This window comes from Rhyacophila brunnea, unplaced genomic scaffold, assembly GCF_057557595.1.
Source record: "Rhyacophila brunnea isolate RB1 unplaced genomic scaffold, BYU_Rbru_1.0 scaffold_5, whole genome shotgun sequence".
Classification (NCBI taxonomy): domain Eukaryota; kingdom Metazoa; phylum Arthropoda; class Insecta; order Trichoptera; family Rhyacophilidae; genus Rhyacophila; species Rhyacophila brunnea.
In genome coordinates, this window is record NW_028233170.1 from 34,800,214 (window position 1) to 34,827,882 (window position 27,669).

The following is a 27,669-nucleotide window of genomic DNA, read 5'->3' on the forward strand; positions in this document are numbered from 1 at the left end:
AATGGTAGAGGGATGAAAGTGGAAGATGGGTGAGAGTGGTTGATGGGTGAAAGTTTCGCGGTGTGAAGAGTGGAGAAAGGAATATTCGATGACACAGACGAAGGTTTGATTTGAATATATAAAACGTAACGTTGTTATGTTGACTAGCCGCCGAAAATGCGAGCGTTTTGTGCGATAAAACAACGCGTGAACGGATAGGTAAAAATGTAGCCAGGTGAAAGAAATGTGAAGACATGTCGACACTGGATAGGTGCGACGTTGTCTACTTTATATGGAAATCATTTATAGAATTTCACTGTCTGGTGATCAGTTATTTCCAACACTATGCTATCGATTTTGTTGATTTTTTTTCACGATATAAATCGGTTGACGCCACAGACCTACATAAATAAGTTAGCATTTGTTATGCCTTTTTTAATTATGTAATTTCTATTAGTATATATCGTATATGTTAAGAAATATTTTTGGAAAATCTTTGAAAAAAACATTAGAAAAAAATCTAGAAAAAAAGTAGAAGCGAGTGGGACTTGAACTCACGTCTTTCACTTTTCGGGTGAGTACTTTTGCCTCGTAATCGATTAAGGTAAATGACATTCTTTACTTAATCGAAATACCTAAACTCAAGTAATATTTATTAGTTAGACAACTAGGTACCATTTTCAGACAATATCCATCATTAACTATGTGCGAGAACTATATCTACACTTATTTTTACATTTGAAACTTCAAAAAGTAATTAGTAGGTAGGTAATTTCGTACTTCCAAATATAACGTACACTGTTGACTATTATACTGCCCTTACAAGGAAGAAGGCAGTATCTCGCAAAATTTGTGAATTTGAGTTATGAATGCCTTCCATTAGGTAATTTTGGAAGCTATAATATTATATTCTGTTCGCTTTAAAATCAGTATTATCACTAAAATACCGTTAAAATCGTTGGTGAAAAAATGGGCATCTGCTAAAATAATACAAATTTCTTAGCAAAAAGGCAGTCATTGCACCTATGTATTGCAGTTACTGCTTATTTATTACTACGTTGTTGGTATATATTACATCTTACTGATAAAAAATATCACCATTTTTCCACAGTATTAAATTTGAAAAAATAAACACATTATTATGTCATTTATCTCGAAAGTGTGAGAGCCTTCTTCCTAGGAAGGGCAGTATAGTACTTATTATGAAAAAAATATTTGAAGCTTCATTGACGGCATATAAATATACCATGATGAAATGTAATGGATGAATGAAAACCTATTATTTTTTTCAGTTTCATATCCATTCATGCCAAGGGCGGAGTTCTGTCCGTTTTTCAATGCCAATGGAAAAGTGGTGGAACAAAAACACAGACGCTGCGATAATACGGGAAGTGCATCGGCAGACCACTTCGGCTTCACCAGACAAGCAGCAGACCAACTTTGTATTCTGCCTATTGCTCTTTTTATTCCATTTACGCGGAATTCGAATTGCAAAGGCAGCTGTGTCAAACTTTTTAACGAATAGGAATGTACTTCGAATAAAATGTATATTATTAATTAGTTTATTTGTATTATTCACGACCGAAATATACAAGCTTTAAGAATAGAGCCTAGTCAGAAAAACACACATTGTGTCCGAATTTTGAAACCCACTCGGTCCAAGATATTTTCTGGAATTACCTAAACGTTACGTTTATAAATTGAAATAATTAACTATGTCAATCAAATATTCCATATAAAAAACCCCGCACTATTCCCTATGATAACACAGCATGATGAAGGCATAAAAACAGCGTTTAGAGAGCATTTTATAATATCTTCATTTTACAGAGGCCAATTGGCGTAACCGTCAATAATATCAAACTGTTCAGGAAGTGAAAAAACTGTGGGCATTGGATTTAGGTACTTATTATTTTATGTAATATTTATTTATTATTTTATATATAAGTATTATTTTATTACAAATTGAGAATTTTCTTTTATTGACACACCAGTGGCTTGCATTTAGAAGGTTACAGCATTTGGCTGGAATATTTTTTGTCAAGTTGCAAATGGATTAAAAAATAGTTTGAAATGAAATATTTTTTTGGGATTTATGATACTTGGCCAATTCGTGTAAGAGTATGTAATAAGTCCATTGCCATCAAAATGTCACTTCGGTAAAAAGTGGGGGTTACGACAATTATTGGCCTGTACAGTGACGATATGAAGAATTCGTTATTTACAATAATAATTGTAATTGTAATTATTAGGTACTATTTGTATAGGTATATGGGTAATATAGGTACCGCCAATGATTTTGTAGTTTAATAAGAAAATTACAACATACTATTTTTATATACTGCCGCTTAACTGAAACCACGCTATTAAATTTGTGGGGCGAGGGTTCAAGTCACATGGTTCGATCAAATCCACATGTCCAATAATCGACGTGTGTTTGTATCCAGACTATTATAGACCGAATGAGTTGGGAAGATGACTTACATCTAGGTTCTAGGTATTCGTATGAAGGCCTCCCTAAATCATGAAAATAACATGGCAATTTACATTTTCATTTATTGAATAATGCCGAACTTTTAATTGTCAAAGTGATTTTTGAGAGTTTTTAATCTTAAAAAAAAAACTAAAAATGAGTTATAGTGAATGAATTTTAAGATTTTTTTATATACCTATGCCGTACCTACCTATATTATTTTCTCATTCATAAGTGTGCAAAACGTAAGAAATTGTGTAAAGTGATACCTATCATATTAAATGTATGTTCGTAGGTATAAAATTCACGGCAATACTGTTTATTTAAAGCTGTATTTTAATCTCGACTTCAGACGATATCAAAAGAAACTTCATTTGAGTTATTACAATCTATTTCGGAGCTATAAAGCTAAAGATGCAATTTGACGCAAGTGTCACGCATTCCGTATCACTGAAGCGAGTTTTCAAAGCTCAAATCGTCAGAGTTTCCGAGAGTGAGCAAAGTTCGAGATGTGTGCTTTTTTTGTTGTTTGCGATTCGGGAATGCACTACTTTCAATAGATATATTTATTTATAGGAATGCGAGCGATAGTTAAAATAAATAAAAATAATACTGAAGAGGAAAAAATAGTAAAGGAATCGTTGCATTTCAAACGACTGCTGTCAGAACTTCAATTGAAACTGACAAGAGTTTATTATTACAGACGCCAAAGAAAGCAAAGTTAAACAGATAGATATCCCAGTACAAATCAAAGGCATTTTTTTAAAATAGCTGATTGGCAGTTTTAAGTGAGACATAGATCAGTGAAGGAAATAATACTGATGCTACTGTAATTAATATTAGTGTATGTAATGCTGATGAATGATGATATACCTATTATGTAATTATTTATGTAAGAAAAAAAGATTTTGTATCTATTTTTAAGAAAAATAGTAAATTAAAATATATTGTTTTTTAAAGACATAGGTACCTACGTAAGTAGTACTTAGCTAAAATCAAAATGTTCATAAAACAACAAACATTACAAATCAATTCACTGGAAGGATTTTAGTGTGTATTTCACTTAGAACGTAGTATTATGTGTTTACTAATTTATAAAATGATACCTATATATATTATAAAGTACCTACTTATATATACGTAAATTTTATAGTACCTTTTCCACTTTTATTAATTAAATATGGACCGGTTTCGTCCGCCTCAGAGACATTTTCAACTAAATAATCTTTATACAACAGGCGTTTATCAAAACAAATTCAAAGGAGACATGTCCTTAATGAGTTATTATGTAATTTTAATATCCAATTTCATTAATTGTAATTTAATTGTTGTTGACAAAATATTATTGGATGGATAATTAAATGTACCTATTGGTAGATTATTTTTGTGTCACCTTTGAATATGTTTTCATAAATGCCTGTTGTATAAAGATTATTTAGTTGAAAATGTCTCTCTGAGGCGGACGAAACCGGTCCATTTTTTATATAATAAAAGTGGAAAAGTAGATATTATAAAATTTGCGTTTTATTAAATTAAATTAATAATACAATGCATTTCCACATCTCCACCATTAATTGACAGTTGACACAATAAAAGAAACTAAGCTTTGTAATAAGAATAAACGGTACATGCCTGTTCACTGGAAGTCAGGCGGGAACAGTGGCAATTTTCATGGCTGATTTCGGCAAAATTCATGAATTCAAGAATGATACCCTAACCTAACCTTACCTAACTAATAATCCAGTACGTCGGCAATTTTCAAAATTTGTATGCAGCTGGCTTCCACTAAACAGACAAGAAACAAATAAACTACAGCATTTTATTCAGTATATCCGTTTTAGTAAATATCATATTCATATTTTAGCAGCATTAATAAAAGCGAATATTAAAAATTGATACGGCGATTTACTTTTAGTCGCCAGCGGCAAACGGATGCAAAATAAACTCTGATTCACAGAGATATCGGTAAAAACGCAATAATAAACGCAACACATCTAGGTATGTAGGTTAGGTAGTATCTTCGCTTTTAACGAGCAAGCATTTCAGTTTTAGTGGGAGAGAGACCGTTCCGTGGTGAATAAAAAAAAGATGTAGCTACAAAACGGAGCGGAAAAACGTAAAGGAAGGGATACTAGACCAAATGCAAATATAATTCACCCTTTGGCCGGGATGCGGTCGGTGCAGTGCTTTGTCCACACGGCGTAATTTATTTCGGAAGGACAATGAAAAATTTACGCCCGCTTGCATTTTCTTCGAGTGACTTATTAAAGGGAGGGTATATTATTGTTTAATGAATAATTCAATTATTCATTCGCCCGCTTGTAAAGTCGCGGGCTGCGGGTTCGGATCCCGCGTTTGGAAAATAAATACTATGTTGTGTATCAACGTGTGTTTGAATTCATAGCATGGGCCTAATAGGTAGGGCCTAATAGGTTGAGAAAGTCATTTCTCATAAATAAACCTCTTAAGGAGGTGACCAAAATCCAAACCGGATTACGTCACGTTACAAAAATTTAATACCTACAGGTTCTAAGTATAATCTGCATTACTTCAAAAAGGAGTTCAGATTTCATATTTTTAACTTAGTTTGTGAGCTTTTATAAAATTGTATTTTGCACTTATACCCATAATAAGCTCTCTCCTTCAATTACAGAATTAGATGGTAACTTTGACAGATCTAATAATGAAATTCAAAAGAACCGAGACGAGAAATATTTAAGTAGTTACTACACTTTTTGGTGTCATCTGTAAATATAACATTGTTTAATGTAATTTCACCGAGGTTTTGATTGTGACCCATCGTCATACCGCCTTTTCTCATCAAAGTGATGGTCCGATGTTCGGGTCTTCTTTTTAAATAATAATAAATGTATCTAATCCACCTATTTTAATAACCATAAAAATCGTTGACAACTTGTTTCTCAATTATTAAAGCTCTGACAACAAAATGCCATTAAATTTACATTTGTAATATTTATTTTTTCAAACAATATGACTTAAATTATTTAAAGCAGAATGTACCTAAAATAATACATATATTGTTGTTTTTAATTTAATAAAACGCATTAGAATAAATAGATTATACCTATATTGATTCAATATTCAATCTATTGATTAAAAGTGGAATAAGTACTAAAAAAAAAATGCGTTTTATTAAATTAAAAACAACAATACAATGCAGTTCCACCATGAATTGACAGTTAACAAAATAAAAGAAATTAATAAATATATGTTTACCTTGTACAATGTACACGGTTCTAGATGATCTTGGTTCTTCACGGAGTAGAGATTGTATTGCATACAGATTTTTGCTGCGTATACGAAAAACCAATCAAACTTTATATGTTTTACATAAGTGAACTTCACAAATTATTAATTTAAGACGATAGTATTAAAACACTAGGTATATATAAAATGGATGTTAGCCTCTTGCTCAACCTACCAGGTCCATAATCTGTATCCAAATACACATTGAAAAACAAAATGTGAATTTGCTAGACCCGGGATTTGAACCCAAGACGCACGAAATTATAATCCTTACCTCCGTTTCAGACGGGACACCGGTGTCACGCTCGTATATAATATAGCAGGCCTTTGTATTCGAATAAAGGGGCCTTTGCACTATGTTTATGAACGCCCCAGAGCTAATGAGTCAATGCATAATTTCGCGTTATAAATTAGAACATAAAACTGGCTGCGGTAATAAAAACAAGTGTATCGGCGGCTTGAGAATGTAGCGGCCGACGGAAAAGTGTACCGGACACGCGTTGACTCATTAGCTCTGGGGCGTTCATAAACATAATACAAAGGTCCCTTTATTCGAATACAAAGGCCCCCTTTTTATATACGAGCGCGACACCGGTGTCCCGTCTGAAACGGGGGTTACGCGTAGCGGTAACTGCTCGGCTATTATGGGCGTCTAATATTCTAATCTAAGGTATTAATTATCTAATAAATATATTTATGCGGAATTATGTTGTATTTTAAGTAATATGATCACATAATAATAAATCACTGATAAAATACACATTGTACTTATATTGTACCTTTAGGATTTAATCGAAAGAAAAACGTGTGATGTAAATAAATATTTTTAACAATATAAATAACATCAGTGACGTGCGGTCAATATATGCTGTAGATGAGAAGCATCCCCAGAAATAATTGACAAAGTACTTTCAATGTAATAAGATTATTGATTTATTGTCAAATTGTATGTTAAATTCTATGTTATCGTTAATATTCTAATTATATGTATACTAATAATAAAATATCGTTTATTTGATCGTTAAAAAATATTTTCATTATTTTTATCAGATTATCTTCAAATTTAAATAGTGAAAAATATTCAATATTTTTAATCGATATAGCAGTTTAAATTTTACTTCTCCCAGTTTGGTTGAAACATTCCCGTGACCGTACCGTGTATCGCCCCAGCGCCCCCCCCCCCCCCCCCCCCCACACCGCCAAAGTCCGGTAGATCCCTGCCTCACCCGCTCTGCATACAGTGTGGCGCGGTCGCCCGCTAATTAAGAAACGACCGCAATAAAAAAAACCTTAGTGCAGGGACGAGTACGCCGGGGTAATTGTTGCTTTCGATTGCGGTCGCCGGCCGGGATATCTGAGGTGGCACTGGAACGGTGCGCTCACGGGAGCGTCCCTGACAGTGCACCTATTTTCGACGCCAGGTACGGCCCACCACTTTATAGATTGAGAAATTAAATAGGGGTCGGAGTTTTGTTCTACGTAATAATTTTTATGGAGGTCTGCGTAAAGTGGTGTTTGCGCAACAGGTGTCGAGCGATAATGGTTACTCTGGGTGTATCTACATTGATAACAAGTGATAATTTTAAACTGGACTTAAGTGCTTTTTACAACGGAAGCGAAGCAGAGTGTGGTCAAAAGTTGTTAAGTAATTTTTATTAAAAATACTAGTAAGAGAAGAACACAATAAAATGTTGAAAGCTGTTAAAACGTTTTATGTGGCAAAATTGGAATTTTACAGTACCTACATATACACAAAAATAGCTTTATAAGTACAGAAATGAAAGTAGATTTTCATTTAATTTTGTATCTGAATATTACGTCCATTGGAGGGAGGTATTGTGGTTTTATATATAGTTTTTAATATTAGTGGTACTATATAGAACAGTGTTTTATTAAACTATGCAGTAAATCAGAAAAATAATTTAAAAAAAAATGAGAAAATTATCCCATCGGATATTTAAACAGCATTAAAATTGAATATAAACGTAAAGGAGCAATGTTGTGTTTAGTAATATTTTGTATTATCCAACGGTGAGGGAATATTGTATTATTTATGAAGAGCATTTTACAATAAAAAATCCAAACATAACACAAAATAAACAGGAGAAAATAATGTATGGATTATTTGAAGCAGTCCTTTTACGCATAACGAATCTGAAAATAAAAAATAGAAGTGCAAATATATTGCTATTAAATAAAAAATAAATAAAAAGAAGACTTTTAATGTCGAATTTAATTACAAATTAACTGTTGAAAGAACGTTCATGGCACAGATTATTAAAACAGAACATACGAAATTCATTTTGATTGCGATTCCAGGCAGTAGATAGGTACGTGTTCATTGATAAGACAAAGAAATGTCAAAGGAATATTTTATTATTTCGTAAAGCAGAATGGAAGCGAATTTTAATTTAGTTTAAGTAAACCGGTGGCAGGCGAGTTCCCCGGTCTACCCCAAGCCCTCGACAGTACCTAACAATGGCTCTACTGCTAGGCAAACAGTTGGTATCAATTCAAAAGAGTGGATGGGTATAGGATTGTACAAACGGCGGGGAAACGTTTCAATGATGTTTTCCTTAGTCTTGTGAGCTTTGGTAGGTGTACTTCAAATTCTGTATGCTAATGCTCGCTAAGTAATTGCAAGCGGATACGGGGAACTTATCTATCTGGATGGGCGGAATGGAGAAGTTTTTTCGCTGTCGATTGACCACGTTGTGCATCGGCAGTTGCCCGAATCAAATAAAGCTTTGTGGAAAGCTCGCGAAAGAAGTGCTTTTCAGAATTAAAATGCAGCTTTTCAGAGGATCAGAAGGTATTTTTGTTATATAAAAGTGATGCATAATACATGAAACGGCTCAGTTTTAGCGTTTCAATAGGAGTCTGTCTCTTACTATTAGCTAATTCACATAATAGTGTAGTAAGTATATATTAAATATATATAGATATATCATGTAAATGCATTATTAAATCAAAGAAGCATCTATACTAATCTCGTATACCTATTTAATAAAATGATGCTTATAAAATTGTCTATTTAATTTCCGTTATTTCTATGGCGAATTCAGCGAAAAGTTGTTGCGCGGTTGGCCGGTCGACTTGAATGAAAAAAATAAAAACAATTACGTGTACCCCATTTATTTTTATCTTAAATTGTTGTGTCAAAAATGTTAGGCAGTTAGGGCATATCCGGTATTAGTTTTTCGCTTCTTGTGTCAGTTGTAACGTTTTTTCGTTATGCGTCAATTACATTGAGCTACTTTACGAGCTGTTTGTTGGCGAATTTAAAAGCGGGCGATTCAGCTACTGCGATTGTGATGATGACACACAAAACTTTCCATTTGCTGAGAAGCCACAAGCCAGCGACTATTTTGACAGAACGTAGTTTGTTTTTTCACCGGGAGGCTACTGAGCAGACGCAGTAAAGTTGACCGGATTTCAACTTTTCTCGGTAGATTGTTTAGAATCTGCTTGTTAGCTTGTTCAATGATGACACTGGGCGACTTTACAGGCAGGTTGTAAATTCGACAACAAACAGCTCGTAAAGTAGCTCAGTGTAATTGACGTCTTACACGTAGTAAACTGGATTCACGTCACCGACGATTTTCTATACCGTGCACAAATAAATGACTTAAACGGTTTAAAATTCAGTGAATTTGTCGGCTATTATGAACCCGATTGTTTAAAAAAATATATAACAGGTAGTGGGTATATATAAGATAAGTTTCCTTGCAACAAGAAAAAAATGTTGTAAAATAAAATAATTATTACCTTCATTGGGAGTCGATGTGGTTGTTTTTCGTTAGAAATTTTCGTCTTGAATTGGACTATCTGTAAAAAGAAAAATTAAACTTATTATATTATAATCATCTGTAATAATATATTTTTCAATTAAACTGGTAATACATAATATAATACTAAGTATGTATGTGAATATTAAAGGAAAACATTGAGATAATATTGTCAACACTTCTGTATAAGTACCTACATTAAAACAAAGATATTGACCTACATCTGGAAAAGAAACATCAGCTAAAAGAGAGGCGCCGATGGTTTTCTTAGTAAAAGAAAAGAGGTAGGTAAGTAGAAAGAAGTACATACTGGACATCCTTACGACCCTTGAAAGTTCCACACAAACAATGTGTTTAAAAAAAACTAGATGGCGCGCTGATACGTCACAGTCCAGCCGCCTACATTTCCCGCCTTTTTTTAAGCATTGACAAACTAGAATGCGGTTCGAGGTTGACTTTTCTAGTTGAGTTTTTGATAAAGGTTTACTCTGCTCCAGGACACCATTTCTGGGGAGATTGATTGGTTTTTCTTTTGCAACATATTTTATAAAAGTAAGTGTTCTGAAAAATAACAATGACCAATCTTTGCAAAAAAAAGTTTATACTCTGGATTGTTGGTATGTATGTACTTGTATATTGAATTTGGAACATTCATATATCGCGACCAGGGAACACAGACATAAGAGAAGTGGACTATCTTCCGAGTATGACTGTAAAATGCGACGAACGTGTATAAATATGGAATAACATAAACGTACCTACGTTATCATTAAATGCATTACAGTTTGAAGCGTAAATGCAACGCGGACTTTGCATTTATTACGTATTATGGTCTGACCGTCATTGAGTCATAAACCAAATATATTTGTATCTTTATTAATTTCTTGAAGTGCGACTCTGCTATAATAATAAAAAAGGGCTGATATCACAAGTTTATAATTCAGAAGGTTAGAGGGTTAAAGAAATAGGTACGACTGCCATATAATTAATAAAAACAATGAATTACGATCACTTTTCGCATATGTATTTTGTATGCGTGAGGAATTATTCCAACATCTAAAATTCTATACTCGAAAATCTAAATTATGTATACAAATATATTATAAGCATTTTATTCATAAGAAATTATATTCCATGAAGTCATGGGTGTGTTTATTATTATTTTCAACGTATCTAATTCGATTGATCTTTTTCGAACATGTTTCTTTTTTAAAATCTAATAGGTAAACTATTTAATAAATTTAGTTGGTTACCTGTAAATGGACTTTCTCTCTTCTCCTTCGTCTTTTTATTCTATATTCTTATCTTATCACATTCTTCGATTAATTCTAATGTGATATATTGTACAAGTGCACTAAGGTTACCATGTTATTTCGAAAAATTTAACTACCTTATCGATCAAGCAAGCGGGCTATTATATTCCACTGGATAACAAGATTTGTACAGCGACCAGGTTAAACACATAAAGGAGTGGGAATATGACCCAGATGAACGATTCGACCACGTAACTTATGCAACAGTACAAAGCCCATTATAGTCAAGCCATGACATGAAATTGTAAACTATTTGTAGAAAATGATTGTTGCATATTGAAATAAATGGTAATGATATGCAATCGAACCTCTTCATTAATTGTTGTGAACAGGTCACGGCATTGTATTCGAAGATACCTAATTAGTACCTAACTAGCACCTACGATGGCTGCGAGGCTTAAGCGTCAGACTATCGTCGTAATGTGCCTTAGCCTGAATATATTCGGACTTGGCAACAGCATGAGGCGAGCATTCTAACCTCTGCTCTAGAGTAGGCGCTTCATGGATATTTGACATCAATCAAAATCATATTAACTACTCTATATTTTTTTACGGCATACAATAACACTATCGGATCGTTACAGCTCTGAAAATGAATAGAAGAATTTCGCGCCGCGTGTACAGAGCAAACAATCGAAAAGTTAACGAGAGAGCTTGCCGCCAAAAAAGGGGAAAATGCGAATATAATGGTCGCAATTTTTAATTTAAATCGTCGCCGGCGTCGCCACCAAAATCCGATAGTGTTTATTTTGACAATAATGGCGGCCATTGTGGAACTCAAGCATCAGAAATTCGACAGGGATTGGGGAGTGTATTTGTACACGGGGAGTTTGGGTAAATGTGTATTAACAACTTCGCTAACCTAGTCATTCTGTAATAACAATAACATAGTAGAGAGCAGTTGAAATGTTGGCTTTGTAGGTACGATATAAAACTGAAATTTAAAAGACTAGCACATTAATCTAGTATTAATTTAACAGCGTTATACTTTAATGTGTTAGTCGTTGGATACAAACTTATTATGTATGTACATTGCGTGGGTATTCTGCTAATAAGCATAAAGTCAAAAATATTAGTTTTGAGATAATCGAGTTTGAAAGTTTGGACGGTCTTTACTTGTTTTATATTTATATAAAAGGCAAATTCCTTTCTGCGATATTGCTTTGAGTGTGACTTAGTGCAGTTTCGCACGCAGAATTTTGTGAATATAGCCTGAGAATGAGAGAAGCAAATGCACTAAGTCCCTTTAGTGCCTTTTCTTATAACTTATAACATAAATTATCTTCGCCAGTTTTATAGATATGACTGTGTGTGTTTTTGTAGACTATAGAGCGTACTCTTAATAAGATTACCTCATCATTAAGTCAACAGCAAAATTTTGACTTAGTGCTTTTTCGCAGAATACCCACGAATTTAGAGACACTGAAATTAACCAATATACGATATAAGTTCAAACGAACTTATCCAGACGAACACATATTGTGTCTGCGTACAAATTATATACTTTTTATTTATTTCTAAATCTACGTCTTCCTAGCCCTAGTGCATAGTGGTGGTAGTTTTTGCATAAATACACATAAGCGGGTCGCGGGTTTGAACTCGTGACTGGTCAAAAAATGCATGTTATTTATTCAATATGTATTTAACCTAGTGTAAAGATACAATGGGTTGGGCGAATGGCTAACTAGGTACTATTACTGGTAGAAGAACGTTTCTTAATATAACACCCTCCTCATTTAATCTGCTTGGAATCGAATACGATAATTTATTTATTTAAAAAAAGAAAAAGAAACTTTTTGCCGCTACATAATTCATGTGATTTGAATATGATGAAAAGTTAACTCGGGTCTACACTTGAAAATATTGCTACTAAATTGTATGTAGTATGCAAGTCGATATCGTAAAAAAGTCGTACTTTAATCAAAACAACATTCTACAAGAGCACACATCGCTACTTCCGGTAAAACAGGAAAGTTACCTTGCAAATATGGCCTATATTATGATGCGTTCAAATAAAATAGTATCGTCCGTAAATTTAATGTCGAACAATCCGTGGAGGGAAAAGCGTAACAACTAAAAAAACTTCAAGATCATGCCCACACTATGAGATTACAGACGTAATTACAGCATCTCTACCGAACTGTTCTGGGTGGCATATATTACTTACCGTTTGGTAAATGCAGAGAGGGAAGGAGCCGAGTCGTGGAAAAAGACGTTACTCGATGGCTAATTTCATACGATGTCTCGACGAAGAACAAACTCAGTAAAGGTCAAATGTTGTTTTTAATTAATATGTGTTTGGATCTGGCGTGAATGGCAAACAATAGACGTAAAAATAAAAATCTGTTAGGATACTTCTAAAATGAGAAGATCTATCTATCTGTTTCGTATTTATTCGGAGATAGTAATTCAGCTACGTACCTACTACATGTATTGTACATTAAAACTGAAATTTGCAGTTGTATGTACTGAATAAATAAATATGTGGAATTCATCTTAATTATTGAACTGATATAGCACTGGTGGTTTCAACGTTGGTAGATGTTTGAAACAGGCATTATTGAAGTATATAGATACTATTATCATGTTTATGATAGATAATTAGAATTTGTTTTGAATTTAATTTATATAAGCTCACATAAAGCTTAATACAGCTGCGTTATAATAAAAAAGCTGTGCATTTTTTTTTAAAATATAAACAGCAGAAATAATTAACGTGCATCTTCATTGAGTATTAACTAAGTTGTAAAATATATAATTATTTAGAGAGAAAAATCATGGTCTGCTTTAGATAGTTAATGATTATGAAATAAAGCAAAGCTTTACGTATGTTATTAAATGTATTAATTATTATCAACGCTATTCATACTATATTGATTATAAAAGTGTTCAGATGAAGCAATTTTAAAGCATGTCGATGCAATAGACGAAGCTTTTCATTTCGTTTATATAGGCCCCCGCTGGAGCTTGTGTTTATTTTGCTCCACTCTCCAAAGGTTTTGTATGCACTGATGCAATTTTCAGGCGGGCTATTCCCTAATATTTTGGCCGTTTTACATACTCGACGTCAGAACAAAAAGACTCTATTTCCCCGGTTGAAAAATACAAATTTCAGAAATGGCAAAAAAGAGAAACAGATTCCCGTCTCTTCAAAGCACACTACCACTCTTCCTGTACCGAATACTTTAAAATAGACATCGCGAAATATGCAAAGTTTTGTGTTTGTTTCTTTCATTTTTACTTTCGAGTATTTTAAGATCTTTTGAAATGGTTTTAGGTAGTCTATTTTTTTGTTAACAGTGTGGAGCTCTCCGTCGGTTAAAAGTAATTAGTTGATGAATTTTCTTTGGCGATATGCTAAGTAATTAGGTGGGTGGCGTTTTCGCTTCGGTCAAACAAAATGCAAAAAGGAATTTTTGTAATTCGTTCATATCTAGGATCGTGAGCTTTTGAATGTAAAAGCATAATAATAAAGTTGTGTTGTTACCGGTAAACAAGTCTGGCTTTATACATATATTTTGGAGATTCCAAAACGTATTTTTGCAAAACAAACATTTAATATGATAATTAGTTACTATAGCTAGTAGACATTAATATCAGTTTCAAGTCTATCTCAAAATTAATTGTCATTTTATGTATATTATTATAAATGTACACGAATGTATATTACGTTATAGAAGTATTGCAATACAACTTGTACACGTGTACGAGTATGACAATATATCGTATTTAGTTTTTAAATTATTGTCATGGTGTTCTTCCTCCTTTTTTCCACGATGCAACGGAAGATATTTATCGCGCTTAGTAAAAGAGACCATTAAAATAATCATAAAAAAATGTCAATAAAAATTAAACGATGTCTTACAATATTAGAGATGTCATGGCCTGCAAGTCTATTTAAGAAAAATCCGATCTGGTACCTCTCATCGGAACTGACGTAACAAGCCATTATCCCCTTTTTACTCTGACCAACATTCGCTGTCAGCTAAGCAAAATCCTTTATCATACAGTAAAGTTAGAGTGACATTGGCATTCATACATGTTATAGTGCACTTCAATGTAGTAGATATTTCTTGAGAATGGTCATTGCAACGTACTCGAAAAAAAAGGAGAAAGGACACATGGTGATAACCAAACCGTGTAAGTATGATACAACTTAAAAATAGGTCCTACAAATAATTGAGTTGCCTAGAGTCATACCTAACTCATATATTCCAAAAATCGAGTTTTGAGTTAATCGCAGAAAACCACCAGAGCACTGTTTTTTGTAATTAGAAGAAAAGTGTTGAACTCCTTTGAATATTAATGAGTGAGTGAGTCGATTTACATGGCTTAAAGTGACTTTTGATAGCCAACTATTTTTCTTTAGATTATTGGCTTTAATCTAAATTTAGTTAAATTAAATAAGGTTCATGAATATTGTAATTAATAAAAAAAATTACTTGAAAGTACAGTCAAGAACATGTAATTAATGCAAAATTTCTAGTTTCATACTTAATTAAAATCCTCACTAAAACAACATCTATCTATTTATCTTGCAAAGTACGCCATTTTTTCCGATACCGACACTGGAAGTGAGCAAACACTTTGACTTTATGATAAGTTGTCAGCACTCAACTTTTTATTAGAGTTTTTTTGTATGACAAACATAAATAAGGGATGGATGCCTATAGAAGGCTGTGGGGGTAGCGACCCTAGGTAAATAACGCGAGGTTTATCAACGATATCTGCAAATTGTTTTTCATATTTTATGGCCCATCAAAAAGTTTCACCCGCTTTGTGAAATCAGCTTAAGTGGAGCAATAAAAATATAAAGTGCCAGGAGTAACTCGTATGAATCAATAACAGTACGAATTTAAGTTTTTCTTTGCGAATTATGAAAAAAACTTAACACGAAACCTATATATTTTTTGTTGATTTATATGTTGAGCAATCGTGAAATTGCGATCACGATTTATTTATTATGTAATACCATGTTCAGACCATGTTTCAGAAAATTGGTGTAAAATAGTAGAATAAAAGTGTAAATTATAATATCTTTTTATTTTGCAATTAAGCTATTCCAATATACTTTAAACTTTATCAACACCCACTCTAAAATGTGGATAAAGAATCTTCTTTCACAGTAATTAAAAACTTTAACGCGGACCTTCTCACTGCAATATTAAAACTTGATTCTTTTCGTAATCCAGAAACTCAGTACCTACTATTCTATTTTTATGGTAATACAGGTAAACAACAGTAACATAGATAAACTACATTGTCAATACTCAAAATAGAGATATTTTGAAAGTTTTGAAATAAAGCAATATTCCAAGTAATTTATTTCGGAAATTTTGTAAAAAGTAAACTAGAGTAGAGAAACATTTCAGACACCAAGCTTTTGTAAGTGACACGGAGTGCCTCCCGAATGGAGCTTTTTGTATTGATTCGCATGGACGAAGAACACAATACCTTTTGCCGTCAATTATCGCAAAATATAAACTCTGGGAGTTTTCCAAAGTGTTTCGCGAAAGTTTTACCTTTATCGTTAAAAAACGTCTAGACTGTGGATTTAACATTTTGAGCAATATTTCGGTTGTCGTCACCTTTGGCAGTTTGCAATAAAAATTAATTACTCTGTTATATAATTTATTATTTAATTAAAATTTATATCGAATAAAATGAACGATTAAATGTTATGATTGGCTTGTCGAATTTTGTTGGAGTGTCATCTACATTCTACATTACCATTGTTTACCTTCCTATTTCCTCTATATTCTGTATCAATTATTAAAATAATATAAACACACATTTAAGCATTATTATGTATTTTCTATTACTCATATTATGTAAATACGTCAGTGGGAAAAACATTCAATCAAAATCACACAAGAGTCTGTTAATCAGAAAATTATGTTGACCGATTTACTTGAAATTCGGTTTATAGATGATGATAATGCGATGACAATGTAAATATTACATCATATCATTTTCATATATTATAATAAATCAAGAATTATTTATATTTAATATCAGCATTGTCATATTAAGTAATATTTAAATGTATCGTAATTGACTGGTTTGAATGAATAAATTAGTTTACTTACTGTATTTTTATATCATAACGTTTATATTTTTTATTGTTATTATTTAAGGATTCGTTTTTATGTCGATAGCCTTATAGAAATTCGAAATGTGGTTAGCACTGCCAGAATTTGTATTTTAATAAGTGGCTCGTGGCCTCCACAAGGGGGGCTGACAGGGCTCTAGCCTGGGGGCCCGGCGTGGTGGGTCAACCAGATAAGTGAAATAAACACACATCACAAATTGACCCTAATAGTAAAAAGGTCACCTGCTGTGCTAATTTATTTGAAAAATGTTAGTGTTGATTATGGTTTTTAAACATCTAGTTATGCGATGCTATTTTTGATGTGTGTAGATACTAAAAAATTCATCAATTCAAGTGGATGTACCTATTAAAAAATACTAAAACTCGCTAAAAATATACTAAATAGGATGGTACTATTATTAATTCTACCTCGAACACCATTTCGAAAACGTTTCTGTAGGTAGAGTGCAGAGCGCTATACTGCCTTTAATATTAGTGATAGGTAGGGGGCCTACCAAAGATCCTGGCCTGAGGGCCTGCTTCAGGGTGTGGGGGCCATGAAGTGGCTAATACCATAATCATCAGAATTTATGTCAATAAAAATTAGAGAAATGAATATACACACTTATTATTTAAGTATTACTTAATTATTGTAAAAATGTATATCTGATCCCGCAATACCTTGAATTTTAAAAGATTAATATTATACTTACAGATGTTACAATATGTTGTAATGTATACATGAAAAAACGATTTCTGGATTTTGAGATCAATAAATTTAGTGGGATTCAGTAGCAATTTATGAAGAAGGTAGGTACTGATTATAAATATTTCACGTTTCAACATATTATTATCTACAATTATACTGACATCTAATTGATATTCGCAAGCACTTGTACAATAATTATTATATTGGGTATGAAGTAAACTGCCTTTTAACTGTTTACAGAGTAATACGTGTAACAATGTCTATTGTACAGTGTCTATTTAATATTTGTATCAGTCCCAGCTACATATTACGTTTATATTGTTTGGGTCAGCTCGTAGACTAATTGTATTCGAAACCATGCTTCGAATACCATGTGAATTACACACAATACTGGCGTGGCGTTCGCTATTTCGGTCAATGCTATCCGTCAGCAAATTCACAGACGTTGTAGTTTTGAGATAGGTAAGTATGCAAGAAGATTTTTCAGACAAAACATTCTTTAGTATAATTCCAGACATAGGTATTCCTCTCGAGACAAATTTTCTTAAATAACGCTGACCAATCGGCATTCTTCCCGATGTACAGGTAGTCAGTCTAATTATTACCAAGTATAGTGAAGCAGTTCAGCCAGTCAGTTCGTTTACGTCCTCGTTTTGCAATTAAATAATATACATATATTTTATTTTTATTTAACTTGATAATGGTCGTATAAATTATTCGATTAATAAATTTCATTAAAACTATGAGTTATTAAAATATTGTTTTTTACAATATAAACAAACACAACTAACTATAAGTAGGACGTTATAATAAAATGAATTTATTCAACGAATGCACATTTTAAAATAGTTTTTTGAAGTTATTTTTAATATTTTTTGACATGTCATCATCCAAAAGAGGTCTGCCATCATAAAGGCGATCGTCCTATCATCTGCTTTCCGAAATAGTTCGGCGGAACTACTTTCGTATTAATCACGGAGGTAAAAAGCCACGAAGGTGGCGTCGTCCTCTGCTCTGCATAGACATTGGACTGACCGGCCGACCGGGTGACAATTAATGTATCAGTAAAATATCAGTAAATTTAATCACATTACATTTTTCGTATTCTGTCGAAAGATGCCTCTACTAGTATTATACTATCCTAGATAAATTCAGTACCTACTAAACTTATCGCCGTATTAATATTACAATAATAATGTAATAATTGCAGTCAAAGTAGTACCTAGACAAAGCTTTAATAATATATATTTCAGGGCTACGTCACGAAAGCTCAAATTTTTGTATTCGTTAAAAATGTGCGCGACTTTGCCATACGTGAGCTGGGGAACTAACAGTCGAATTAAGAGGACGTGACTGGCGAAACAAGGCGAGATGTCCTGAAAAGGGACAACAGAAAAGGTTTCATTGAAAGTGAGCTGTCAAAAGGAACAGAGATGAACGATTGGGTACCTAATTAATTATTCAGATTTCTTAATAATCACGTCATATACATTGGCCATTCAACATAGCATTTTGGTACACCGCTATTAATCGTTGTATGGTATAATGATCTCTCGAGAAGTTACACAAAAGAAGCGTATCGGGAAAAACAAATTTGCCGGCGTAGAGATTATTTTTCTTTTGGACGACGGCTATAAAAATAATGGGTAAATATATAAACAGTTAGCTAATAAATATAATCAATCATTTATGATAGCCCATATATTTTTAAAAGCTCTGTATTATATGATGAGAAGGTGGTGGTGTTTTTGTGATACAGTGAAGAAGGTAGATATTAGCATTGAATTTTTTTTAGTTTTGTACTATTCAATTTGAGTAATTTTTTGCGACCCGCATTTCACTCTTCGATATTTTCAAGAACTATGCGCACACACCAATGATACATGCACACTGATATAGAATACAGATACTGAGAATATTGATATAGAATTCTAGCTTAAAATAAGAAATTATTACAATAAAAGTACGCAAAAACCTTATTACTAAGTAAAGAAGCAAGTGTAAAAACTAAACTAAAAAAAGTGTGTTGGAAATTTGAAGTATTTGGAAATTTCACAAAAACTTCATATGAATATACTTAATTATAATAAAGTGTGTTAGGTAATTAGGTAAATTAGATCGGTAATGAGAAATGTCACTAAATATATTAAATAATAAAAAAAACTGTGTTAAAAAATATCATTTTTTTTATTCAAATTCAATCAAGTACCTACCCTCAGCCGATAGTATTATTTTTTCATTTTGTCAATCGTCACACATGTGAAAGAGACTCGATTAGATAGTGATAGGCTATAGTATTTAGAATGAATACGTATTATATTATACCCATCCATCCAAGAGACTCATCTTTAATAAAACTGAATTTAAAACTACCTATAATGGGGTGGGTGGTTGGTTTCTATATACATAGAATATATAATACAACTAGTGTCGATCCACTTCTAGATTAAGGTGTCTCCATGCTGTCTGTATTACTTTTCGTTCCTTAATCTGGCGATGCCACGTACTACTAAATTACTTAATCAACGAATGAGCTTTTAAGTTTAATCGATCTTTTTGCGTTTATGTTCTTTATTATTTCTTTAAATACTCAGATTCATAAAAAAAACTTAAAACATATTTTTTAGCATACAATAAAAATGTTAGTAGGTACTTTTACTAGAGTGTAAATTTAATAATACAAATATAATCAATTTAGGCTTTTATTATATACATTAAACAAAGTGAATGTTGTCACATCATTCATTAAAAATTCGTAAATTGGCACTTGCTATAAAGAAAACAAAACATGAAAAAATAAACGCAAAGGAATTTGCTAATTGTATCATTAAAAAAACAGTAATCACCCCACTGTCGTATCTCGAAAAGAAAATTGGTATTCTCTTAAAACAATATTTCCGTAAAAAGTCGCTGATTGACGGAGCTTTTCATTAGTCGCTATAGAAATATGTAATGTTAATGATATCTGCCGGCCCCTTATTATTTTATTTGTTTTTAATTAATGAAATAAAGGAAGAAAAGCGAAATAATATATTTGTTCGATTTCTGGCATTGATATCACATTATTTTACGTAGGGCTCGAAGCTTTGAAGCGTATTCATAAACAGGGATAGAGTAAGCAACGAGGTGCGGTAAGAAATGAGCCGTTCGTTGCAACCGGGCAGCGCGTACTATACAGTTTGTGCAGACATTTCATACAAACAGTATGGGGAATGTATTCCAAAGCGTTTGGTTACCAACGGTGGTTGTGCATAATAGTCATGTCTGCGCGCACTGTAAATCAGTAGATATTAATAGTAAACATCTATTTTTTATGATTGATCAATAAACAAAAACAGCAAATAATTTTACAGATTTTTTCATTATGATTTAATAGTAGGTAAGTACTTATCTACTGATCTAAAATCACCAAGTAAATAAATTAGGTTCGATACTATCGAGCATATGATATGGACCTCCACAAATATGACGTTGAATTAACACAATTTTACGAGTTAGCAATTCGCCCAACTAACTGAATCAAATTGAAAAACAACATACATTTTTTATGTAGCCACTAAGTAAATGCTTAGTGAATTGTTCAGTTGCTTAATCATGTTGTAGAGCTCTATTCAGTAGGTAGGTATATTAATAACATAAGTATACAAAAATTAATGGGGCATAGAAAATATACTTAAACTATTGCATATTATGTAGAGTAAAAGCACCCGCAGTGATCCATTAGCAGAAAGCTCGAATCTGAAGCAGTACTTATATTGCAGCGAAGAATCCCGTGCCGAATTGACGGCCGAAGCCTGAACCCAATAGGTTTACAAAATAATGGCCAACTGGTATCTTAAAAACACTGCTAAATAACATGAAAAGACAGCATTTAGAAATATGTTAGATAAAATCTTTAACTGAGTGGGATTCAAACACACATATTGTACCACTGCCAGGCTAGTTTTAACAAGTTACCGAATAGTGTCCTACTTGCAGATACTTCCTAAAAATATCTACATAATATTATGTAACAAGTTGTCGTTTTGTTTATGTTAATACTTTGTCGAAACTTTAACCTAAGCGTTTACAAATTAATTTATTATATTTTTTCAGTATTACTATTTTAAGTATCGCTATAATATCTTTATAAACACATCGTTAAGTTAATTTAATTGTAATATTATTAGTATTAATGATGTTAATTCAAGTCTTTCTGTTAAAATTAATTAAGCACGTCAAGTTAATAAACAAAATCTGGTTTACAATTTCTACAAATTATTAGTGATAGAATTAATTCTGAAAACAATTAAAAGTAATGAATACCCCGGGTTGGTTGGTTAACTCAATTATAAACAGCTGTTTTCGCTTATGACAGGTTTAAAGGGATCCAAAGCTTGTGATACCATTGTATAGGTAATTGTTATTGAAATGTTTGACGTGTTTTACAAAATAAATTTAGCCATGTTTTTGTTTATCGTAGAGGCTCATAAAGGGTTTCGCGCATATTTTCCGGCAAATATTTTAATATATTATCGTATATAATATAAGCGAGAGATAAAAAGAGGCAACCATTTTAGTATACTTATTGAACAAATATTGATTCTATCGACTGGCGGTGCTCTCTAAAAAAGCTTTGATAATCATTTAAACGAATATTTGTGTAGAAAAATTATGATAAATAAAATTAAAAAAACATTTTCACTTTAAAATATAATATTAAATTAATTTAAATTTTACAAAAAAAGTAATAAATATATAATTATATGTGTTGATAAAACGGATTTTAAATGGTAGACATTTAGTTTCGGGTCTTGATTTAAGTAGTCGTTCAAAAAATTAGTTTGTTTCAAATATATCATGTGAAAGCATATTTTGTGATTCCACAATGTTCAATTATCGAATTCAAGAGTCCGGGACTGAGAACCCTGGTATAAATGTAGGTCTTTATACAAATGTATGGGTGAATTAAATCTTTCTTTGTCCGCAACACAGCGAAACTCTTATCAATCTGTTCTTAGTAGGTTCGTTCTACAGTACTACCTACTTTCATTCTTTCTTTCCTCAGAGGAGTAATTTCTTCTCGGAGACACTCGGTATTTTAATACATCAGCGGGTGACAGTAAGTAACGATGAAATATTTCGCTCGAAATGCGACTAAGGAATCCAGAAGTATAAATAATACTGAAATAGTAACGTGTTTTTATTCTTAGCGTAATAAATAATCACATGGGAAGAAAGTTTCCTTTTGTTGTCTTGTCTAATATATCAATGATACATACCTACTCCTAAATAAAACGATTAGGTACATTACAATCAAGTGCTTTAGTTTGATATTTGATATTGTTATGAAATGTATTATTTACCTCTTATAAAAGAATGAAAATTTCATTATTTCTTATGTATAATTTCGAATACTTATAATATACATAAATATTTGACCTACCATAATTCTACAAATTTCATATTATACGTATAAATACAATAATTTGTTTTACGACCACGATGGCCGAGCGATTACGTGTCAGGAATATAACATCGTATAGTCCCGGGTTCGAGTTCCGAGTACCTGTCAAATTCACTTGTTGTTTTTCAATGTGTGCTTAGTCCCAGAGTATAAAGCTAATATGCCGAGCAAGTGGCAAATATTTATTTTTCTTTCCTCTATACGTTCAAAAGAGAAGAGAAAAGAACATGAGAATTTTTGCCAAACTCGGAAGTAGAGCTTCTAACCCGACAAGTTACTGCCCGGCTATTACTAGTAATGATTAGTTATATAATTATATACTCGTATTATATACAAAGTAGATGGTGTGGCATTAAAATATTTGCGTTATAATAAATATGTATATTATAGAAAATGGATTTATTTATAATATATTATTATGACGCCCGTAGTGTAGTGGTAGAATTTACGCTTAAGCTTTGTTGTTTTTTCAATGTGTTTAGATATACATCATGGACCTAATAAGTTAAATGTAAGTGAATGCATAACACCCGCTTCTGTCATTCGAGAAACCTTTTCGTGAGGCAGTTCCATATACGAAAATGAATTTATGTATAGATTAATCGAAATCTTTGCAAATAATATCATAATTAGAGTTTCAATATTGATGGAAATAGCCCAATATTTTGTCGATTGATCTTTTAACCTTTCTCTTACTGTGATAGTAATAAATAATGTTTTTCCTTGTGCCAACATTTAACTAACAGTTTCGATCGATATACGGTATTTCGATATACGGTATTTCAATATAGAAATGGCGATTTTAGTAATGTTACTTATTCACCATTATTATTTATTTCTACTGTCGATGATTCTAGCAATAGCTAGAATATAACGTACCTATTTAGATTAACTAAGATATAAAAATATAGAATAATCTTGTACAACGTGGCTTGATATCACAGAACGGGAAAGGTTAATGTGAGTACGGTTAAAATTGTACCTACCTTATATCGTTTCAAGCAATCGCTATCTATAATGACAATTTAACCATCAAACTTAACTGAAAGTGAGGAAATATCCGAAGAAGAAGCAATATTCTAACCAGACAACAAAGAGTTTGAATAATAATAGGTGTCAGTGCTGCAATCCAGGAGGATAATTTATAAATAGCGGACGCGAAAATGGCGAGGCCGTCTGAAGTTTTAAAATTCCGCAACACTGATCCTGATAATCGTTTTTCTTTGCCGCAAATTATTCTTAAAAGCTCCCAAATTAACCTTTTTACGGATTTAAAGAGTTTTAATGGTCCGATTCGACCGATTTAGAAGTATTGTACATTTGTTACTGCAGCGATATTTTAATTACGCAAATAATAATATGCTCAAGAAAATAATACAAAATTCATTAAGAGATGAGGGTAGTTTGACCGTAAACGAAAAATAAAAATGTAAATTTTTGGTGAGCTAAAATTTTATTAAAATTTTACGATAGATCTATAGCTCGTTTCTAGCAATTCAAATATTCAAGAGTCATTATACTATGTTTATTGAATAGTGTCATCAACTCTTCAAAATAACCATTTTTAGCATAGATTGATTGAGCACGGATGTAATTTATGAATGGGGCTAAAACTACCGGTCTCTTCAGATTATCATACAATATAACGATATACGTTCCTTTAAATCGAACCTCTGGCTGATTGACTGGTTTGTAATGTGCTAATATAACGAGATACGTTCCTTTAAATCATGGGTGGCCAACCTTTTCAGCAGCCGGGCCAGATTCTAAAGATGAGACTTTCTACCGGGCCGCAGCCATTTTTTTTATTATACAAAACAAAAAAGAAATATATATTAATAAAATAAAACAAAAATGAGAATCCAACATATTTATTAGATTAGAATTTTTTAAATAATAAAAAATAAACAAAATAATATATTTTAGTGAGAAGTTTGATTTTGTGTGGCAGAACTAAGTGCATCAATATCGATATCGAGTGAGGTTGTTCCTACACCCAAACAGTTTTCCAAATGCACATCAGTGATTCGTGTTCTCACTCGGGATTTGATATGCTTCATTTGACTAAAAAGCTGTTCACACGTGTAGGTGTTTCCAAATAGCGAACTCATCATTGGAGCATGTTTGTGAAGGATGAAGGATATTTCTCCTTGTCCAAATATGTTTTGTAAAACTCTTCCAAACCAACCTGATGGAATTTATCCTTTAACTGTTCATCGCAACATATTTCACAATGTTCCATTTGTAAATGTCCCGGTAATAAATTCACGTCTATGGAAAATGGCGTTGCAAATGCAGCAAAAAGCACACGGTGTTTTTTTTTAAATCTTGAGCCAATATCGAATCTCAATTTGCGAAATTAGCACATCTAGCGGCAGTATTTGATATTATTTTTATTTTCTCACTGCTCCACGGGCCACAAGTTGACACCCAGTGGGCCGTATGCGGCCCGCGGGCCACGGGTTGGCCACCCATGCTTTAAATCGAACCTCTGGCTGATTCACTGGTTTGTAATGTGCTAATATAACGACATACGTTCCTTTAAATCGAACCTCGATAAAAAAAAAATACTTATTTGTTAGTAAAAAATGTTATAAATACATATTTTAAAATATTGGTAAGTGTAGTTATCAAACAATTAAGTATGTACCACACATGAATTTTGAGTCACGAATGTCGCACGGGGTTTTAATATTCACAGGCTGACATTCAGTGGCTGGTGTTCTAGTTTGTTTACGTTGGAAAGTTCACGAAACACTGCGACGTACATACATAATGCAAGAAAGCTCCGTAGAACTTTAAGCAAAGTGCATGGCGCAGTAAAAACAGAAATCAACCTTCGAGCGATAAACAGTCTGCATAAGCTTTTAATAATTTGACGGGCACTTCGAAATAATCTAAATCTTTTTTAAAATTTAGAACAAACGAGGAATAATCCATAATCGTTGTATTGATTACACTTTAATTTAGTCAATATTATATTATATTATGACCCGTACAGAAAAATCACTTAGGCGATTATTAAAATCGATACGTATGGTTTAACATCAATAACTTTCAAGTAATGTTATTTTCTTTGTCAATTTTTATTAATATTTTCTATAAAACAACACATTAAAATGCAATGTACTTACTATGTAATATGTCTATGAATCTGTAATCATATTTTTTGTAATATTGTTACATTTATTTAAAACAAAGTTGTGGTCAACTGCTTTGCTGCTGGAAAACATATCTTCATCTGCGGCACTTCGTAGAGCATCTGTGTAAAAGTATCAAGCTGTGGGCCACAACATGCAAGTTGTTTTCAAGGACCCAATGGATTGGACGAAATGTTATCGGTTATTCCTTGTAAAACAAAGTATTTATATTAATATTACATGCACTCTACGGAGTATCATATGGAACGAAATTTTGTAATTTACATTTTTTTACATTTATCTGGAAGAACACGTCTCTATAGATTGCTATATAAGTATATGATGAAATTGTTCACGCATTCGAAGCTGGGCTGAAGTGGTTTTGGCTGACTGAATATTATTTGCAAAGTGTTCAACTAGTATCTAGTTTCTGTAATCACAAACGTATAAGAAACACGAACACTCACTAAAGGAAAGATCCATAAACTTACAAAAAAGAGCAAGAACAGCGTAAAACATTCTGGGTAAAATGGCATAAGAAAAAATACGGAATAATTTGGTAAGAGAATAAAAATAAGGATATATGTGATTTGATACAGTTTATTAGAAAGTCTACATGGAAATAGGCATCAATATTATATCGAGGAAATGTATTTAATCAGCCAGAAGTGAGTACTCAAGATGTGTATAATGTCCGATTGAAACCACCAAATTGACAAATGATAAATTAGTGAATGATAAAGAGTTCATAACATGACATAAATACAAAAAAAATAAGTATGTAGTAATAATATTGAAACATAAGACATGAAAATAAGATGATTACAAAGTATACCGAGGAAGCTAAGTAGGCGACATTTAAAAAAATATATATATTAGAGATAATTAAGTTACAAAACATACAAGACCGAGAGAGTAATAATTGGCTTGGGGAGTTCTTCATCCATCAGTGGATTGATCCAGGTTAATGAAGATGGTGAATCTAATTTGACAAAGTCATAAATCATATTGGCATGAAGTAGGTAACTACTTAGGTACTAAGATTTCAGTATTCTATAAATAAGATTTATAGCCTATGGAGTTTCGTAAAAATTCGCATTTTGATTTCGTCTCCGGGGTACGCGAGAGGTGTATAAAGTCGAAACACTTATAATGATTATTTGCGATCCCCCGAGAACCCTGATGGCTCAAGAAAAATTTACAGAGCATGTTTTTAAATTTACGACCGAACTCTCCAGATATCCATCATGATTTCTTATTCAGGCCCCGGGTATTTCCCACTACTTGACGATTTCGCGGTTCATTTATTTATATTTAATATAAAAAAGCGGCCAATGTTTTATCACAGATTTATTTTTATATGATACTAATAATATTTGTCGTCTGTTAGTTAATAAGTTAATAGTTCGAATTATAATAGATCTAAGTTTTACACTATTCCATTTGAGTCGTATTTTGCAACC

General features: G+C 32.4%; 1 protein-coding gene across 2 annotated transcripts in view; it reads right to left on the reverse strand.

Moving 5' to 3' along the window:
* LOC147066351 (uncharacterized) overlaps positions 1–27,669 on the reverse strand; it is a 1,224,975-nt gene that overhangs the window by 175,567 nt on the left and 1,021,739 nt on the right. For both annotated transcript variants that reach the window (XM_085955769.1, XM_085955768.1), the window contains exon 7: positions 9,488–9,547. In XM_085955769.1, coding sequence (XP_085811895.1) covers positions 9,488–9,547 — 60 coding nt within the window. The remainder of the gene's footprint in view (positions 1–9,487; positions 9,548–27,669) is intronic.